This window comes from Haliotis rufescens, unplaced genomic scaffold (genome assembly GCF_023055435.1).
Source record: "Haliotis rufescens isolate VD_foot unplaced genomic scaffold, xgHalRufe1.0.p SCAF_1, whole genome shotgun sequence".
Classification (NCBI taxonomy): domain Eukaryota; kingdom Metazoa; phylum Mollusca; class Gastropoda; order Lepetellida; family Haliotidae; genus Haliotis; species Haliotis rufescens.
Genome location: NW_025963779.1, coordinates 33,206,378 through 33,219,325, shown reverse-complemented (window position 1 = coordinate 33,219,325; position 12,948 = coordinate 33,206,378). Strand labels below are relative to the sequence as shown.

Genomic DNA, 12,948 nt, shown 5'->3' with positions numbered 1-12,948 from the left:
CGTAATTCGTTATAAACGTATATACAGCATATATACAGCAAATGGCTGGGACAAAAAAAAACAGTTCGTTATATTCACCAGTTCGTTATAAGCGTGTTCGTTATAAACGTAGTTTACTGTAGTCAGTGAGGGATATGTTTGAACTTATAGAGCGAAATTTGAAAATTGTGGGTTTTACCGTCGTTATGTTACGTCGTTATTCAGACAAAGGTATGCAGTTTTTCACAACGTCACTCTCAAATATAAATACGGCACACTGTACACAGGTCATATATAGTGGCAAACAAAGGGTTAAAGCAAACCAAGATGGCTGATGTGATGTACGTGGCTGCTCGGGATCTGTTTTGTTTTCTACTGCTGTTTGTTACAGTATCAGTCTGCAAAGATCGTCGACAGGTATGGACAGACACCAGTACCAGTATGACAGAGCAACAATGAAACTGTCCATTTCATCAACATCGCAACAGTCCCTTGGGTTCATTCTGGTTCTCAGCGACCCATGCTTATCGTAAGAGGCGACTAACGGGGTTGGGTGTTCTGGCTCGTTGACTTGTTTAAAGCATGTCATCGTATCCCAGTTCGCTGGATCGATCCCCATAATATAATCACTGTACTGTCTGGTCAAGACTTGTTTATTAACGGACCGTAGCTAAATAGTTGGAACATTGCAGAGTGCGGTTGTAGTCTAGATAAGGGGAGGCAACTCCTACAATGTTGTTCTATGACCACGTCTTACCAAGTTCGCCCTAAATTCAAAATTACAACTGAAGATAATAGTGCTTGCGTTCGATTTGAAAACCCTGGACGACCCAGGAGAACCCATGTTGACCAAGGTATAATCCAAGTTATTCTTGGTTGACCAATATGTTACCTCATGTTACCTGATTTACGTCATACTTAGATTGACCTAAGTTGTCCATGCCGACTGAACCCTTGAGATGCGGCACTATCAGCCTCACAGTGAAGTCATTAGTACAGAAAATATGTTTTCTTTATTGATTCAATTACGAATAAAAGCATTTAATGAAGATAATTAACATGGTATTGATATTATTGGTGTATTCTGACACGGGCCAGGGAAATATAAATTTCGTGTGTTGATTTTGTTTGATGTTATAAGCGTAATTTTGAACCGTCTTGCCGTTATATGTGCATTAAATAGAAAAGATACAATGGCGATTTTGTCAAGTAATAAGACACTTGTTAATCTCTTTTCGTGGTGTAGCAATACACATGGCTGTTCTATTTCTCAGTCTCCTGGCAGCCATTTTGTTTCTAAGGTTGCATTGTATGCGTTCTATTCCGTATATTGCGCTGAGGTACCCTTGATTAATACTGGTTAACTCAGGTGAAATAACCTCACATTTATTTTTCATATTTATACCTATAAACAAAATTTGTTTATATCAAAGGAATTCTTAAACTGGATCTCCGAATTGCCGAGCACTGGTTTGCAGTCGAACAAATACAGTGCTTCAACCATCTGGAATTATGGCACCCGTGGGGTGGAATTCACCGTCTCTTCACCAGTATTAAGCGCCGACATTAGACGCTCAACCCGACAGCATACCTGATCAGCGGAAGGTGCTTCCATTTGGTTTTAGCTGACTCGTGGTTGCTCACATCGCGGGTTTTCATGTACCAATTCATCGGGATCAGCATCAACACCTCCGCTTCTTTTGTCAAGGGGTTTATTACCAGTTGTTCCCGTTCTTAATTTCTACGACCCGTGGTTATTCCCCGCATCACGAAACCTAGCACTCAGTTTCGTCGGGGCATCATGTTTGAAGCATACATAGACGATTGCATCCTGGCTCAGATCATAGTATTCTGGAGAAACATCTACAGTTCGCCTGGATATTATTACATCAACGAGGATGGTTCATCAACATCAAAACGTCAGAGTTGAACCCCACTGAAAAAACTCCAGTTGGTGGTGGTATTGGGCAGAGTTCCTACGAGCATCCTGACTGATGGTTCAATCAACAAAATTGGCTAGACGAAATCCCCAATCTCTGCTACAAACGACAAACCAGTTGTTTCAACTGATGGACTCGTTTCACATTCAAGTTCGAAACAGACACATTCCGGGGATAACTTGATCGCAGATGCACTATCACTACCGGATCATCTTTCCCCGACTGAGTGGCAACTCAATCCAAAGATGCTTCAATTGATTGGTCTGCATTACCAGAAACCAGAAGTCGATCTGTTTGCCACCAGATACAACTATTAACTACCGATATTCGTCTCCCCATACCGACCCTTGGGCTTGGGAGCACGATTCGCTAGCTTTCCCCTACCCAGAGAGCTGCATTAAAAATTGCACAAGGCGTCCCTCATACCACACGGACTGATATTTGTAACGCCTTAACGCATTGGATGGACTCCCTTGGAATCTGAAATAGACAAGAGAAAACTTCTGTTGCTAGGAACTCTTCACTACTAGGCTCTCCCTCTCAAATTACAATTGCTCTACCACTTCCCTGATTTATGTTCCTGACATGAAGCTTATCATTATCTAAATATAATCTTTAGCAAATGATTACAGATGTCAATTCTCATGATGACAATCTTATGAAAACAGTAGTTGGTCACTGTGATCTATTTCCATTGTGTAGCATGTGCCATATCAGTTGTTATATGGAACTCCAGCAATGGGTATGGTGTTTAGTTTATTTATCATATAGTCATTGTAAATGTATATTTTGTATTTAAAATACAATGTCATGTTACTGAAGGACGAATTGCTCCCATTGTCAATATGTTATCTTTATGATAACTCTACTCGGTTCAAAGTATCCTTAGGGGGAGACATTCTAGTAGTTTGAGTTACCTTCGACGAAGGTCAAGGTCACTGGAAGGATTGTTATTTAGTTAGGTTTGTTGAGAAAAACCAAAGTCCCATCTTTTCGCAATGTGAGAAGATGGGAATTTTTGTAACTTGAAATGCCCGGTAGTGCATATGAACTGGTGACTATGTAGCTAGAGTGAGTGAGTGAGTGAGTTGGGTTTAGCATGCTTTTAAAAGTATTCCAGTTACATCACAGCGTGTCAGCTTGATGTGGGAGGAAAGCCCGAAGTGATGCAGGTCTCAGACGTTTACCACTTTGGTGAAACCCACGATCATGGGTATGGTGCTGACAAACCGGGTCATAGATCAAATCATAGGTTTCTGGCGTGCCAAAGGGACGCAACTCTGCACAGCGAATCGCGGCGCCCTAGACGACTGGGCCACCCATGCTGCCTTCAGTAACATGCCATTGTATTTTAATAATCATTTCAAATCTTCCATTTCAAGAGGCCATAACAGTTGTTGACTGTGAGGTGAAATAACCATTAAGCATCATTTACCCTTACTTGGAAAAAGATACAATATAAACATACGCAGAAAGAAAATATAGTTTATTGAAATAACCTAAACTGGCGAGCAAAATAAAAGTTACCAACCAACATTGTTTGTTCCTAAAAAAACAGAACAGGACCAATGTCAAGGAAGGTACTTATCGTTACATAAACAAAAGATATGAATTGCCAGCATCATTACAAGTTATGCCATGAGAATTAAGCTGGCCTAAAATGTACCCAATTGCAGTTACAGATGAATCAGATACTAGGATGAAGTGTTTGTTTTAGTCGATATATGCAGGGATGGGATCTGTTGTAAGGGCTTGCTTCAGCTTTTCGAATGCCTGTTGGCAATTGTGAGACCAATCAAAAGACGCGTCTTTTTTCAGAAGGTTGTATGGAGGTGAGGCGATGCCAGAAAAGTTTGCTAAAATCGTGTGATAAAACGAGTCCAAACCCAAGAAATGACGCACGTCATGGACATTTTTAGGAGGTGGGATCTTCGTGACTGAATTTGTTTTGAAGGATTGACATAGATGCCATCTTTGCCGAAGACATGCCTGAAGTTGGTGACTTGTTTTGTCATGAATTTACATTTTATTAATTGAGTCCTGCTTCTTTGATCTTTTCGGAATACTGCCTTGAGGTGATTCGTTATGATGTCATCCACATAAGTTTTAGTGAACAGTGAGAAAATCTGAACATTCTTTACATATGTTGATTATGAAATGTGTCCTAAAAAAGAAATCTCAGCTTTCTTTTAAGAAGAAGAAAAGCTCAGACCCAAAAAATGAAGAAAAAAATGACTATAAATATCAAATGGTCCGCCCCTAAAATTGTCTTTAAAGCTAAATAACTCAGTCTGTATTTACATTGTCAGGCAGTACCCCCGGGAAATGGCCATTGCGTGATGTATGGGATATGTGGGGTGGACCCAGTCACCGGGATGTCAGTCTTCTGTGCATACACTGGTCCCCCCAAACCCCTCACTGACCCCACAGCTAGAAGTGTATTGGACGAATGGTGTCCAGATTTTGCTCATCGTAAGTATCTTCATTTAAAGTCATGTGTCTCTCTTAAAGGAGCTTTCATCTTCCTAGCCCAACATTTCGAGCCTTGTTAACATGTTGAGGTTTGAATTATCACACCCGAAGTACATGCTCGGTAATATTATTACTGGGTGTGACGCTCAACAATTGAGGTGCTGTGAAATATCTGGCAAAACACTCTCACGTGTATGTCAGACACGTGCTGTGTCTCTCAACAGCTGAGTTACACGTAGCTGTGATATACCTGAAATCATTCTAATTTGTATTTCAGACACTGACACGTGTTGTGACGCTCTTCAGCTGAGATGGCTCAAGTTCATGCTATCAGTGCCAGATCAGCTTCTGGGAATCTGCCCAGCATGCAATCACAACTTCAGGAACATCTTCTGCAACATGGTGTGTAGTCCCAAACAGAGTGACTTCATCGCCGTCACCAGCACCACTAGCCGTCACTCTGTAACTGCGATCAAGTACGATGTCTCTACGACGTTCGCCGACGGCATGTTCAACTCCTGCAAGGAAGTCAGGATGCCATCGTCAGGCGAGAGAGCTATTAGTGTTTTGTGTGGTCGGCCTTCAGATAAATGTTCCCCAAAACGGCTGCTTGACTACATCGGCAACACAAACACTGGCCAAATACCTTTCTCGACCCAGTTCAATGTCACTGACAATCCGGACACGATACCGAGCGGAGTGACCTTGTATCCCATGAACGCAACAGCTATTCCATGTTCCTCCCCTTTCGGCAACAGAAGCAAGTGTTCCTGTAGGGACTGCGGGGCTGTTCCATGCCCCACCACCACCCAGGCCCCGGTTCCAGCTTACCCGTGTACAAACGGTCCATGGGACGTAATTCAAGAAGTGTAAGTTTCTTCGGGGAAAAATAAATGCCATTATTTTATAGAGACTCAGGAGACAGAGAGAGAGTGCCGGAGAGAGGGATAGGGCAAATAGGGGCGGGGACAGGGAGGGTGACAGGATAATCGAGATGGAGAGAGAGGTGTAAGAGGGCTGGGAGAGGATGGAATGTGATGCTTAGTGAGGAGGGAGTGGACGGGGAGGGGGGAGGGGTGCTTTAAGGTGGGCAGAGACGCGGACAGAGAGCGAACGATAGAGAAGGGGGTAGCAGGGAAGGATGGGATCTGGGAGAGAAACGCAGAGAGGGCCGGAGGACAAGGGAGACAGAAAATGTAGATAAGCAGAAATGAAGGCGGAAAGAGGAGCCATATTCAGCCATGGCGACACCGGAAGTAAAGCAATGTTTGGCCCTCGTGAAGGATTTCTCTTGATCCTGCTCCTCATCTGATGAATCACTACTCCCCATCACATTACCGTAAACGTCCTCTGTTGACTTTATACCTGCAGCCCGGGATATGCGAGTCTCCACCTGGTGATTCAGAGGCTCGGCAACCACTCCGAGGTAAAGCATTTTTACCCGCCACCGAGTCTCAAGAGCATCATGTTCCAATCAGTCTTTGAGAAAGAGTTCCTGCATCAGGTCAGTATGATACCCTATATCAACTTTGTCAGGACAGTCTATGAGATAAACATTTATTTGGCAAGATTAACAATTGTCCTCTTTTTCCCATCATTTCAAATATGTAACTCGAGTTTCAAACGTTTAAGGGGGAACGGGTGGCTCAGTCGTCAAAGACGATGCAATTCTCTATGCACAGTTGCGTCACTTGGGTACGCCCGAAACCTATGATCGTGAGTTCGATCCTCAGTTCGCCCCTACTATGTGTCTAGGTTTTTCATCGACATACCTGTGCTTGTTGGTTTTACCAAAGTGGTAAACGTCTGAGACCTGCATCACTTCGGGATTTCCTGCTGACACGCCTTAACATAACTTGAATTCAGTTCAAAGCGGCGTTAAACCTAACTCACTCACTCACTCAAACATTTTGACTTAGTCATATCAGTATTGTGTAAGTACTAAAATAGTAAAGACTATTATTTGACTTTGACTGTACGTGTGTCTTTGTGTCCTAAGTTGACTATACGTGTGTCCTTAGTTGACTGTACGTGTGCTTTGTGTCCAATGTTGACTGTTCATATGTCATTGTGTCCATAGATGACTGTATGTGTGTCATTGTGTCCATAGTTGACTGTTCATGTGTCATTGTGTCCATAGATGACTGTACGTTTATCATTGTGTCCATAGTTGACTGTACGTGTGTTAATGTATTCATAGTTGACTGTTCATGTGTCATTGTGTCCATAGTTGACTATACGAGTGTCATTGTGTCCATAGTTGACTGTACGTTTGTGATTGTGTCCATATTGACTGGTTATGTGTAATTATGTCCATAATTGACTGTTCATATGTCATTGTGTACGTATTTGACTGTACGTGTGTCATTGTGTCCATAGTTGACTGCACATGTGTCTTTGTGTCCTTAGTTGATTGTACATGTGTGAGTGTGTTCAATGTTGACTGTTCATATGTCATTGTGTCCATAGATGACTGTAATGTGTAATTGTGTACATAGTTGACTGTACATGTGTCATTGTGTCCGTAGTTGGCTGTACGTGTGTCCTTGTGTCCATAGTTGACTGTACGTGTGTCATTGTGTCCAATGTTGACTGGTTATGTGTAATTATGTCCGTAGTTGACTGTACGTCTGTCATTGTGTCCATAGATGACTGTACGTGTGTCATTGTGTTCATAGTTGACTGTACGTGTGTCAGTGTGTCCATAGTTGACTGTACGTTTGTCATTGTGTACGTAGTTGACTGTTAATGTGTCATTGTGTCCATAGTTGACTTTACGTTTGTCATTGTGTCCGTAGTTGACTGTACGTGTGTTAATGTATTCATAGTTGACTGTTCATGTGTCATTGTGTCCATAGTTGACTATACGTTTGTCATTGTGTCCGTAGTTGACTGTACGTGTGTTAATGTATTCATAGTTGACTGTTCATGTGTCATTGTGTCCATAGTTGACTATACGAGTGTCATTGTGTCCATAGTTGACTGTACGTTTGTGATTGTGTCCATATTGACTGGTTATGTGTAATTATGTCCATAATTGACTGTTCATATGTCATTGTGTACGTATTTGACTGTACGTGTGTCATTGTGTCCATAGTTGACTGCACATGTGTCTTTGTGTCCTTAGTTGATTGTACATGTGTCAGTGTGTTCAATGTTGACTGTTCATATGTCATTGTGTCCATAGATGACTGTAATGTGTAATTATGTACATAGTTGACTGTACGTGTGTCATTGTGTTCATAGTTGACTGTACGTGTGTCATTGTGTCCATAGTTGACTGTACGTTTGTCATTGTGTCCAATGTTGACTGTACATGTGTAATTGTGTCCATAGTTGACTGTACGTGTGTCATTGTGTCCCATGTTGACTGTTTATATGTCATTGTGTCCAATGTTGACTGTTCATGTGTAATTGTGTCCGCATTTGACTGTACGTGTGTCTTTGTGTCCATAGTTGACTGTTCATGTGTCATTGTGTCCGATGTTGACTGTTCGTCTGTCATTGTGTCCGTAGTTGACTGTACGTGTGTCCTTGTGCCCATAGTTGACCGTACGTGTGTCATTGTGTCCAATGTTGACTGTACGTGTGTCAGTGTGTCCAATGTTGACTGTACGTGTGTCATTGTGTCCAATGTTGACTGTACGTGTGTCAGTGTGTCCAATGTTGACTGTACGTGTGTCATTGTGTCCAATGTTGACTGTACCTATATCATGACTCAAACACAACTCTGTCCATATTTCAATTACTCGATTTGCAGACTAAAATACAAACGTTGAACTTCACCAAGGGATCTACCCGTGTGAGCCTGGAGGACATATGCCTACATGGTCAGGTCGCCAAACACTGCACTGTCCGTAGCGTCTTACAGTACTTTCAGAACAGCAACCACAACGTTGACAAGAAAGTGATGGACCCATCGGGATTTTTCGTTATGGCCGACTTCCTGGATCATCTCCTCACGTGCTTCAGGTTAATAGTTGGTTGGTTGTTTGGTCGGTTGGTCGGTTGCGTGCGTAATTGAGTTAGTGAGGGAGTGAACAAAGGTAAGATGTGTCCAGCAGATGTATAATATGTTATTTGTCGAGTTTGCACACCGAGATACAAAATAACTGAAATATGCATGAATTCCCACACTTAAACAATTTGCTTCGACGACTCGACAAGCCTCTCGGAAAACAGCAAAATGAATGCATGTCATCATATTTTTTTAAATTTTTGGTCGTCTCATACTGGGTAGGCCTGTTGATACCGGCGCAAAGCTTAGTGCAAGACACACCAACACCGGTATAGTTCTCGTAGTCTGATCAGCAGATGCCTGGGCAGCCGTTTATCGTGTAGTATCAGCTGCTCTGTCGGTCACTACCGGGGCTGCGGGTCGACCCGTTAGATTTCCGTCACACTTCAACATCTTCAATTGGCTACGAAATCGGATTTTTGAAAAGAACAAGCATAAAATTCTCGTCACTGATCACCTACTTCCAATAACGTGTAGTTAATTTCATCGAAAGGAATCCAGGTCGAAAACAAAACCCGTGTCTTTTTCGTTTGGTCGCATCTTGTTTTCAAAAACCCGTTACGTTTCTTGAGTTGTTTAATTTATACAATACGGTAGGCATTTTTATAACAGTTATTTTTAAAGACTTGTGATACACTGTTAATATTGTTCGAGTTATCCAAGACAAGCAGAGTGTTGTTATTGGACCTTGATGCAAAGAAGGATTCTGTTAAAACTATAAAGTTACATATATTGAATGATAACTCAAATAAACGCAAAGTATGGATAGAATTTTTGAAAAGAGTTTTGTTAAAAATGACATTTTCAATAAAATAAAATAAAATAAAGCCTACGTGAACAAATAATTAGACAAGATTTTTTCCGTTCATTACCATACGTATCTCATACACTGGCACCATTCCAGACACCCCGAGACAGTCTTGGACCCTCCTCTGAACATCTCCTGTGTGCCGGACTACGGGGGTGTGGTCAAACCGTCCCAGATATTTTGTGGATATGACGGTAGGTAGAGCCATTGCATCCTTCATGACTGTATGCATGACAGCTACAGACTATACACACGTTTTCACAGATATGGAGTCAGATAGGAGATTTGATGGATCGAAAACCACACATGGGCGTCCATTTTGATGTCGATTGAAAAATATCAACAGAATCTTCCATTAATCCCATTTCACCTTGACCGGTACCGCATGGATTATCGGGATTTCACGACCTTCTGGTCCTTTTGTCAAAAACCTATTTACTCAGGTAAAATGTATCCAATGTCCCAATGTTTAAACATCACTATCACTGTCAAGTGAGATGTGTCAATACCCACAGATTCTGTTTATGCCCAAACAAAGATATAGAGTGAAACAAAATATTACGGATATTGACACCATACCGGTCTGAGGAATTCCTCCAGATTGAAGTTTATATTATTTTTTATGACCTTTCAGGCAGCAACTACCAGAACTCCACCGCACTGGTGATGACGTTCGTGCTGAAGAACCCCCGGGTGTCTGCCGCTGCTGCAGTGTGGACGGAGGGGCTCCGGAGCTTCATCAAGACGTGGCAGGACGCCCACAGCGATGTGAAGATCACCTTCTTTGAACCCCCCAAATAGGTAACACTACCTGTCCTTCTGTATTAGTCTCTGTGGTGTGTGTGTGTGTGTGGGGGGGGGGGGGGGGGGGGGGGGGGGGGTACGATAGGACGGTTTATGTTCGAAGCTGTCTTAGCTAAGCGAGCGACTTACGAATAAGTTGGTACTTTCGCAATGACATTATAGATTATTTGGGGAATGTCCTAGTTTATGGGGATTTCACATCTAGCAAAGGGCAACTTGCTACCAGGACAAGAAATACTTGCATTATATCGGTATGGCCACATGTCAAAAATAGATAAACAATGGAACAAACAACCTTTTGTTCGATGTGAGAAGGAAATCCTGCACATCATACATTGACACATTCATGGTGTCCCGCTACGTGGTTTATGCAGCATTCTCTCTCGGGGAAAACCAGTATTGGGCTTCACACCTCTGATTCCCATGTCGGGAATCGAACCCGGGTCTTCGGAGTGAGGAGCGAACGTTTTAACCATTAGGCTACCCGACCGCCCCCACAAATAAGAAAATAAGAAGATAATATTAAAACGCGCGCGCGTGCGTGCGTGCGTGCGTGCGTGCGTGCGTGCGTGTGTGCTACTTGCTATGGAGCCTTGCTTTCGAGGTTTCAACTTGATATTACCTTCTTATGTGTGAGGTGAAGTCAATTCTAAAAGTTTTAACATAGTATACACGTGTAGTTGCATATCTGGATTGTCGAGGTTTCCACATTCAATCTTTTATATTTCAGGTAAAACGTACAGTATTTGTTACGGAAAGTTGCAAGTGTTGGCGAATGGCACCAACCGCTGACCGGACACCACATGGGAGCGATTCTGCAGTTACCTTAGACTGAATCCATTCATGTTTTAATTCTCTGGCCTATTGCATTCATGTTTTATCTCATAAACTTTCCATTTCACATCTGCTTTTCATTACTTGTTAACTTATTTTGTTTTAACAAGCCGCATTGTCGGTTTAATTCTGTACACCATGTCATCTCGCTTTGGCATAGACTTAGCTATCTGCTTCGTTTCACTATTGTTATCTTATACATACATAACACAGAAGTGTGCAAATTGTGTTATTTTATCAAACGTTGAATGCCTTTTTAAATAGTATTTCAATTATATCAAGACGTATCGACTTGATGTGGGTCGAAAGCCGGAAGTGATGCAGGTCTTAGACGTTTACTAATTTAGTGAGATCCACCAGCAGGGGTATGGTGCTGACAAACCCAGAAACACAATCAAGGGATTAGAACCCATAATCATCGGTTTCTGGGACGCTTTAAGTTTGATTTGAAAATTTCCGGACGGACACATGGCCAACTAGGTCAACGTACAGAAACAACTGATGTGCATATCTGGACCGATCATTTCATAGAAGGTTTGTGTGTGTGTGTGTGTGTGTGTGGTTGGGGGGGGGGGGGGGGGGGGAGAGAGGAGGGGGGTTGTTTCCGAATTTCTTTGAAAAAAATAATTATGATTTAAGGTTCAGGCTGTCGAAAAGGGATATCCTTTGGTTGGTCCCTTAGATGAACCAATAATATAGCTGCACACACATATTCGCCGACTGGAACATCCGTACAACTTATTTTATCGGTTACCTCCAAGCCGATCAGGTGTCAGATTTGGGCATAATTGTTTCGAAAAGTGCTGAAGAAAACCGCAACAGTACACGGTACTCCAATAAATTGTTTGATTGGCATTTTGTTTAGAAGTTGGTATAAAGTAACAGACAAGATATTTCATGGATGAGAACTTCATAATAGTGCCATACTATTGACCTTTTTTCACATTTTCGCCATTTTGGATCGAAAACGAGGCTTGGAGAGCAGAGCTCCTTGCAGTGTGTGCCGCATCAGCTGATAGGGAACAGAGAGCATGTTGTGCATTTCACTGATGGACATTTCAGACAAAAAATGGTATCCTCTGTATCTAATACAAAAGATATTGCACATTTTATCCTGAGGTCCAACTAAAATATGCCTGTAATACACTGAAATTCGCATTTTGCTGTCGGGATCCCGGAAGTGAATCGAAAGGTGCATTTCGAGATACGTATTTCCGAAAAAGATTGTTTTATCATAACCTCGTCGGCATATGTGTACAATGTGATTGTATATTCAATGACGGAAGTGTTATATCATAAATGAACTACATAACATCAAACATGTCCGTGTACTTTGCTAATTTTCTTAGTCAACTCGTGGCTTGGCGATTATGTTTATTTCACGTTTCATCATAGTGTTTGCTGCACCACGCACTATCGTTTTGCCTTGATTCCAGTTGACGTAAGACACTTTTTCTGCTGTGATTTTCAACCAAACATATTACGATGTAAATGAGATTAGTTCACAAAATAACTCGTGTGTCAAAATAAATATTCAGAACGGGTGATAACTCTATTCAGTGTGTACACTGACAGATAAAACTTTACTTTCCTTCAAACATCATTTATTTAACCGATTATTGGCAATTAACCTGATTCACCTGATGAAGGAGTAAGCATAAACTCCGAAACGTTGTGTTCCTCATAATAACGTAGTTGACATCCAGAAATTCTCTTCCTTAATATAGAAGTTGTCATCCATGAAATATCTTGTTAAGGACACAAACATACACTACTCCCAGACTGACACTGGGATCCCTGACGCTAGTTACAACATGACTAAGACGTCAGCCATGTCATACATTGGAAAGCGTATTTTTTATATTTGATCCCGTAAATTTTGGAAATATGAACTTGAAACAGATGTGTTAGCCACAAACAAATGTTGCTCGTGTTGTTAATGCTCGCCAGTGTTGTTGGTGCTTTTCAATAAATTGCTGTTTCCTGAAACAAATTTTATCCTGTCTCCAACAATAATGCCAGATCGTGTCCCGAGGTTCTACAACACTTTCAGCAATATGGACCAACAATATCGCGGCGAGAGACGCTTACAC

The 12,948-nt window shown here is 41.8% G+C and overlaps 1 protein-coding gene across 1 annotated transcript; it reads left to right on the top strand.

Moving 5' to 3' along the window:
• Positions 1-243: 243 nt before the first annotated feature.
• Positions 244-10,935, top strand: LOC124139431 (NPC intracellular cholesterol transporter 1-like). The gene is made up of 8 exons (XM_048395042.1): positions 244-396; positions 4,229-4,391; positions 4,669-5,260; positions 5,763-5,896; positions 8,138-8,363; positions 9,314-9,411; positions 9,852-10,018; positions 10,752-10,935. Exons 1-7 carry the CDS (start codon positions 307-309, stop codon positions 10,016-10,018), a joined length of 1,470 nt encoding a protein of 489 aa, XP_048250999.1. The 5' UTR covers positions 244-306; the 3' UTR covers positions 10,752-10,935.
• Positions 10,936-12,948: the final 2,013 nt, after the last annotated feature.

Bases quoted from the DNA above. Each gene is read 5' to 3' on its own strand.
- LOC124139431 (XM_048395042.1), top strand. From the start codon at position 307: ATGGCTGATGTGATGTACGTGGCTGCTCGGGATCTGTTTTGTTTTCTA. The intron at 5,897-8,137 runs TCAGTATGATAC...CCATATTTCAAT, and splicing joins GAAAGAGTTCCTGCATCAGG to TACTCGATTTGCAGACTAAA. The intron at 8,364-9,313 runs GTTAATAGTTGG...GCACCATTCCAG, and splicing joins CATCTCCTCACGTGCTTCAG to ACACCCCGAGACAGTCTTGG.